General features: G+C 52.5%; 1 protein-coding gene across 1 annotated transcript; it reads left to right on the top strand.

The window, feature by feature from the left end:
* Positions 1 to 873: 873 nt before the first annotated feature.
* On the top strand, positions 874 to 6,894 carry ZFP36L2 (ZFP36 ring finger protein like 2). Its single transcript, XM_030235921.2, has 2 exons — positions 874 to 1,039; positions 1,571 to 6,894. Exons 1-2 carry the CDS (start codon positions 989 to 991, stop codon positions 2,984 to 2,986), a joined length of 1,467 nt encoding a protein of 488 aa, XP_030091781.2. The 5' UTR covers positions 874 to 988; the 3' UTR covers positions 2,987 to 6,894.
* Positions 6,895 to 7,900: the final 1,006 nt, after the last annotated feature.

Below are 7,900 nucleotides of genomic sequence, written 5' to 3'. Positions count from 1 at the left end.
GGGCGAGCACCTGGGGCGGCGGCCGGGGGACTCGATGGGTCTCACAGGACCTTGGCGGGGATGAGGAAGGAAGGGGCCGAACGTGGAAGAGAGACGTGGGAGGGGTGCGGGGCGCGGGAAGGAGATGCAGACGGGGTTAGGTGGGGGGTAGTTTATCAGCCAGGCCGCTGCGAGGATAATGCCTCCTCGCCTGGCCGCCAACCTCAAACTTCAGAAAGAAAGTAAGCGCCAAACCCGAGGTCCCCGAAAAGAAGGCAGAAGCGGAGGGGCGCGCAACCCGTGCCCGGCCCCGTCCCGCCAGCGCGGTCCCGACCTTTGTTTCAAGTAATTACGTGGCAAAAGTTTATTTTCGGCGGGGCGCGGGGAAGAAGTGTCCCCGGCGCTGCCGCGCCTCTCCCGCGGCCCCGCGCGTCCTGCACTCGGCAGCAGCCGCCACCCGGCCGGGGACGCGGTCGGGGACGCGGGCAGCGGCAACGGGGAGGCGTCGGGAAGAAGAGGGGCGCTCCACAGGGGCCGAGCCCGTAGGGCGCCGTAAGCGCTGCCTCGGCTGGTTCCCCGCTCCCCCCGCCTCGTCCCGCCCGCGCTGCGGGCGCACTGCAGCACAGGCGCTCCCCACGAACCTGCCCCGCCGCCGCTGCCAGCGCCCTCTGTAAGACTCGGGGCGGCCCGGCCGGTGGGCTGGAGCGGGGCGGGCCCGGCGAGCTGGAGCGGGGCGGGCGGAGCGCGGCACCGCCCCCACGACCACAGGCGGCCGCGTTTATATGGGAGCGGCGCGGGGAGCCGCCGAGTTCCCGCAGTTCGCCCGCTGCTGTGCAGCCGCCGTCGCCGCCTCGGCCCGGCACCCGCCGTCCCGCCGGGAAGGAGTCGGGACCGTTTCGGATCTCAAGCAGACGGCCCTCTCCTATTTAGTCGTGGCTTTTCCAAACCCTCCGAGGAGAGCGGGATCTTTCGGTCCTTCCTGTATATCCGACCATTACAGGATCTAGAAATGTCGACGACACTTTTATCTGCCTTCTACGACATTGACTTCTTGTGCAAGGTAGGGAAGAGCGCGTTTGGCTGGGCGGGACGCGGTCTGCCGCTGCCGCCATGTGCAGAGCGACGCTCCGGGCTACCGGGGCAGCGCGGCGGGGCGGGAGGCCCGTGCCGGGCCGGGCTCTGCGGGCGGGTCACGGTCTGACAGCCGGCCGGGGACAGCGGCTGACGCAAGGCTGCGAGCCCCGGAATGCCGCCCCATGGCTTCCCGGCGGCCGCGTTCGGGGCGGGCTGGTCCTGTAGCCGCGGGGGAGCCGGGCCGCCCTGCAGCCCCTGCCCGCATGTTGCGCTGATAGGAGGAACTTTTGAAAAAAGTTGCAAATGCAGCAGAGTTGGCGCGGGGGCTTCTCCCCGGCGCTGTCCTGCCCCGCCGGCGCTACCGGCAGACCCGCTTTGCGGGGCGGTCGGGCGGCGCGACCCCCGCCTCGACTCCCGCGGCGGTGGGGAGCCGTGGCCGTGGGCAGGCGGTCACCCGCAACACCCTCTCTCTCTCCCGCTGTCTCCCCCACCCCCTCCCCTCTCCCCGCCCCGGCAGACGGAGAAGTCCCTGACCAACCTCAGCAGCATGCTGGACAAGAAAGCCGTGGGGACCCCGGTGACCCCTCCCAGCTCCAGCTTCGCGCCGGGCTTCCTGCGGCGGCACTCGACCAGCAACCTGACGGCGCTGGCCGGCGGCTCCAAGTTCCCCAGCCCTACCGGTTCCAGCTCTTCTTCCACATCCTCGTCTTCGTCGTCGTCGTCCTCCTCCTCCTCGTTCGGCAATCTGAAGGAGACGGGCTCCGGCGGAGGCGGCGGCAGCAGCAGCCCCACGGCCCTGCTCAACAAGGAGAACAAGTTCCGGGACCGCTCCTTCAGCGAGAACGGCGAGCGCAGCCAGCATCTCATGCAGCAGCTTCAGCAGCAGCAGCAGGCGGCCGGCAAGGGGAGCGGCTCCGGCGGCGGCGGCGGGGCCCCCATCAACTCGACGCGCTACAAGACGGAGCTGTGCCGCCCCTTCGAGGAGAGCGGTGCCTGCAAGTACGGCGAGAAGTGCCAGTTCGCTCACGGCTTCCACGAGCTGCGCAGCCTCACCCGCCACCCCAAGTACAAGACCGAGCTCTGCCGCACCTTCCACACCATCGGCTTCTGCCCCTACGGCCCGCGCTGCCACTTCATCCACAACGCTGACGAGCGCCGCCCGGCGCCCGGCGGGGGCACGGCCGCCCCCCCGCCCGCCGCCGCGGCCGGGCCGCACCACCACGCGCACCACGCGGCCCCGCACCCCGCCGGCAGCACCGGCGACCTCCGCGCCTTCGCCCCCCGCGAGCACCCGCTGGGCGGCGGCGGCTTCGGGCACCCGCGCGGCGGCGGCGGCGAGCGGCCCAAGCTGCACCACAGCCTGAGCTTCTCCGGCTTCTCCGCCCACCACCACCACCATCACCCCCCGCACCCCCACGGCACCGCCCCGCCGCCGCCGCCGCCCGGTGGCCGCCTGGACGCCGCCCTGCTGGAGAGCCCCGGCGGTTCGCGCACGCCGCCGCCGCCCGCCTCCGCCTCTTACTGCGAGGAGCTGCTCTCGCCACCCTGCGCCAACAACGCTTTCGCCTTCTCGGGGCAGGAGCTGGGCAGCCTCATCGCCCCCCTCGCCCTCCACACCCAGAACTTCGCCGCTGCCGCCGCCGCGGCCGCGGCCGCCGCCGCCTATTACCGCTGCCAGCAGCAGCCGCCGCCGCCCGGCGGGGCCTGCCCGCCGCCCCCCGCCTCGCCGCCCTTCAGCTTCCAGCCCCTCCGCCGCCTCTCCGAGTCGCCCGTCTTTGACGCGCCGCCCAGCCCGCCGGACTCGCTCTCCGACCGGGAGAGTTACCTGAGCGGCTCCCTCAGCTCCGGCTCCCTCAGCGGCTCCGAGTCGCCCAGCCTGGACTCGGGCCGCCGCCTGCCCATCTTCAGCCGCCTCTCCATCTCCGACGACTGAGGGAGGACGGGGCAGCGGCCGGGGGGGGCCCCGCGGCGGCCCTGCAAGTAAGTTACCGAACGAAGAAAGCGAAACCTCTCCTTCCTCTCTATTTTTGGTTGGTTTTATTTTATATATCTATCTATCTATACACCGAGAGCTGAACAAAACGAGAAACAAAGCATTTTGCAAAAGGGCAAATGACACGAACTGAACAAACCTATTTTTATAGAGAGACCTTGGAAGAAGGGGATTTTTGTTTCGGGGTTTTTTTTTGTTGTCGTTCTTTGGAGACAAGTTATGATACGCACCAGCAGCAGCCATTCCATCTGTGTTCGAAAAATAAAAAAACAGCATTAGAAAAGACAGCACCAGAAAGCAACAAACAATCCGGGGAGCGCCGGTTCGCCAGCCCAGCTCCTCCAATCCTGCAGACACACAGAAAAAAAGTTACAAACTAGTTTGTCTTTCAATCCAGTTCAAATAAAAACACAGAACATACTAAACCTATAAGCTTTTTTTTTAGGAAAAAAAAAAAAGAAAAATCCAACATCCTGCCAAGAATATGCCTTGATAACAACCTTCTTTTTTATATATATCTATATATTATTATTATAACAAATGCTAAAACCTTCATTCCAAAGTTTAATATTGGTTCCATTGCCACCACTTAGTGGATGTTTGGCTTTTAGAACAATTTTCTGTTGTTGCTTTATTTGGAAGCACTCAACTGAGTTTAGTTTGTAATTGTTGGAGAATAACTGCTGATTTTTTAAAATTTTTTTTTAGCTGTTTGAGTTGATTGCATGTATGAGTCACTGCACACAACTCAATATGAAACTATTTAACTTATTTATTATCTTGTGAAAAGTATACATTGGTAATTTGTTCATACTGTATTTATCGGGTATGATGAAAAGCAATAGATATATATTCTTTTATTATGTTAAATTATGATTTTCATTATTAATCGGCAAAATGTGGAGTGTGTTCTTTTCACAGTAATATATGCCTTTTTGTAACTTTCACTTGGTTATTTTATTGTAAATGAGTAAAATTCTTAATTTAAGAGATGGTATGTAATATTTATTTCATTAATTTCTTTCTTTGTTTACGTAAATCTGAAAGATTGCATGGTTTCTTTATAGAAATCGGTCTCGATGCTGTGGAAGTAGTTTGCGGAATTTCTATGGGTTTTTTTTAGAATGTAAATGGTTGTAGCCCGTCCGAGTTGAAAAACGAGAGAAAGAAAAAAAAGACTGACTTAGCAATCAGACTTCAAAGTGGCAAATCTAATTCAGAGTTGTTAAAAATAACCAAAAAGTATTTTTGTTGCCTAACTCCACGAATCACACTGTGATATAGTCTCAAAGTATGTAGCAATAATTGGGGGTCCCAGTATTATGTCTCACAGTGCCTTCTCGAGGGTCCACGCTTGCCTTAAATATCTCTCAACCAAATAAGTATTTTTCCTAATGCTTGAGATAATTTGAATGTAGGGATGGGTTTTAAGTACAGCAAAATTTCGCCACTCTATTTTATAAGAACAGAGGCCATCTTTGGATCTGAAACTTTCTATAATACAGGAACATATCTTGTTTATTCAATTCCAAAACCTGTAATTTTTTTTTTCCTTATGTAGAAAGTTGGGAGTTTTCCAAAAGTTTCCTGGACGGTGGATGAATGAGCAGTAGCTTAGTTTTGTTTGTACATAGGTACAGATTGAGCACTATGTACTCTTTTGGACTACTTTAACAGAAGTATGTTTTGAATGTAACTAAAGGATAAGTCAACTTGAGTTGTAATATATTTTTCGGGAGTCAGTTCACTACAGATTATGTGAGACTGTAAACTTTGTACTGTAAATGTTTTGTAGTTCTCCCAATAAAATTTTTTGGAAAAAAAAAATCAACAACCCCAGTAACCCTTCCAAGTGCTGAAGCCCTGGCTGCCAGGCAGGAGTATTGCTAAACACCACCCCCCCCCCCCAATCACAGATATGTCTGGCTACAGATTAACCAGTTTGCACTGCCATTCCAGGCCGCTCCTGCAGCCCTCGCTGGTCGGTGGCCAAAGTTAATAAACACTTCCAGAAGGTTCGGGAATGTCAGCGGTGTACTTGATCCTGCTTTGCTTTTCTTTTTTTAAATTTTTTTCAAATTTCTTTTTAGTTATTATTATTTTTTAAAGGATGGAGAATCAAACCTCTGCTGCTTGTAGCGTAACAGCTGGAGTGGAAAAATCAAGCAGTGGCATTTATCAATCACATCGCTTATGGGGCTATGTGAATGTGCCATTAGCCTTCCTGCCTTGTTTGGGGTAAGGAGGAAATGGCAGTTTGGGTAATAAAAAGCCATAATTAAGGTTTACCCTTTGTCCCAAAAGCTTTGTTCCTCTTCACTCACAGGAATGCGGACTTCTGCCTCAATGCTCCCATCACCCAGCTGAGGGCATATCTGTGTTAATCGGGCTAGCATTAAATGTGCTAATCAGTTTTCAGGGCTTGGGTTTTAAACAAATTACCTTTTCCAGGCTGTATTTATATAACTAAATACTTGGCAGCCTGGGGACTGTGTGAGAATTAATACTGGAAGAATTTTAGCTAATAACTCCACAGTTTGGCACCCTATTCCAGTCAGTCCCTGAAACTTTTAAGTCACGATTTCTACCAGCTTATTTTTGTTCTTTTGTCATACTAATAATAAATGTTGTTAACATTATGGCATTTCTGCGCTGCCTGGGCCGCCACAGCACTTTCTATAAATACAAGATAGAATGTAATACCAGTGCCATATGTTTGTGTAACAAACCTTGGACTGACACTTAGTTTAAAATTAAAACAAACGTAAGCAATGTATGACAACACAGCCCGGCTACAGCAATCACCTTTTTTTAATGGATCCAGTCTGACATTTTGGCTCAGAATTGCTCCCTTTGATTCCCAGACTGATTTCTGATCAAACTTCTTTTTGTTGCTGTCTGCACAGTGGCACTGAGCATTGATGGGTCCTTCCCCAGGCATCCCTGGTACAGATGCTTTGGCTGCAAGGAGCAGACCCATGCCAGTGTTTTGGAGGAACAGAGAGTGGCTGTTGGTTTGACCGGTGTCTTAAGCTGATGTCTTAACTCACTCTTGGGATTTTGAGATTAATTTTCACACTAAAACTGCATATATAAGGAGTGCATGCCTCATTTAATTTCAGATTTTCTTTCTTCTCTAGGTACAGTTTTTGCTTCTCTCACTCGCCCACCCATTCCCCTGAGCCTGCCTTTTTCTTGCCACAGTAGATAAGGACCTTATTTTCTATATTTCCCTTATCTGGGACAGCTGTAACAGTGCAGTACTTCCACCTTCCTGTGGTTTTCTGTTGGTTGAACGGCATCTTGGTGAGGGTGCTGGGCTTGGCTTTGGTGTCTCCTGGCTGGAAGAGGAGCTCTGGAAGCTTTAGAGCAGCTGCCCCACATGAATCACAACCGTGCTGGTGTCAGTGCCAGTGCTGTGTGTGTTAAAAAGTTGCTGCCAGGACAGGAGGGGTGATGGCCCAGCGGTGTCCCCCAGCTGGCTGCTGGCATGCCAGTGAGTGGGGACAGCTGGGCCCGAGCTGCTCCCTGCCCAAGTGGCCCTCTGTGCTGCACCCTGCTCTGTGTGTGTCTCAGAGTGTGCTGCAGTCTGGCCCCTTGCAGTTCTGCTGTTCAGAAATCCACGAGTCCTTGAACTGGGAAGATAAAGCGTCTGTTTCTTGTGCTGCACAATCAAGTGTTAACCTTTAAACTGGTGACTTATGTTGTTGACTTAAGCAAATGTTCTCTTGCTTTCATTTCAAAATTCAGCAAAGCGTGTAAAGCTGGTCAGGCCATTCAGAACTTTCTGATACATTGCAATAAATCGATTAATACTGTGTAAAAAATAAACTGGTTTTTTTTCAAGAGCTTTGTGTTAAGAAGGAACTCTAAGGTTTCTGCTATTGCCCATCAGAGTTGTGATATCTCTCTTAATCACTGGAGCACTTAAAAATACTTTAAATGTCTGGAAAATGGGGCCTTTACTAATCATTGGTTAGGACTAAGGCTTGCATGTTTGTTTTATTTTATAGTTATATAAAATTCCTGAAAGGAATTGTGTCAGAGTCTTGAACTGGTAGAAACTGATGTAATGGTATAGGCCTCAAAATAGGGATTGATTTAAAATGGTTTGGTATGATCATTAGGGGATTTTCAAATGTATTGAATTAGTAGTTTTGATTTTTATTCCCTAATCCTGTCAGCTTCTTGGGGCCTTTTTATTTGTTTGGCTTTTCTCAGCTTGCCTGTGTCAGGTATGGTGGTGTGCTGTGACTCATGCCGAGTGGAGGGATTGCACACCACCAAACACACTCCCAGCAGAGTGCCATGGAGCAGAGGGATGCTGCTCCTCACCAGCTGCATCCTGGTTGAAGCATGGGCTGATTCCACTAAACCCAGGGTTCCCTTCATTTCAGGCATAGAGCCTGGGGATGCAGAACGGGCTGTGTCACTTGTCCACAAGGGCAGGTGGCCAGGGGAGGAGCTGGTGGCCACAGGTGGAGCTGATAGGCTGCTGGCTCCTCTCTGCTGTACTGCTGAATGCAGCAAACCAGGGGTTAATACACAGGTGGGAGGGAAGCCTTTTTCTGGAGCATCATTTAAATGTCCAGTGCAACTCCACATTACTTTGAAAAAGAAACTATTTTCCTCCTTCCATTTACTGCCCCCACCCCATCCCATCATTGGGTGTGCAGCTGTGATTTTTTTGAAAGAAAGGGTGCATTTGACAACCTCGTTTTCAAAGAAGGCCTGAGATTTTAGTTATGTTTATGACCAAAATGTGCTTTTATTTTTTTCCTTTTGCTACTATAGCATTAAAGCTGAAGGACTTCCACTGTATATTTATAACTGTGTAGTCTGTCTCTTCTTGCT

This window comes from Serinus canaria, chromosome 3 (genome assembly GCF_022539315.1).
Source record: "Serinus canaria isolate serCan28SL12 chromosome 3, serCan2020, whole genome shotgun sequence".
Classification (NCBI taxonomy): Eukaryota; Metazoa; Chordata; class Aves; order Passeriformes; family Fringillidae; genus Serinus; species Serinus canaria.
This window is presented reverse-complemented; position numbering and strand designations above follow the sequence as displayed.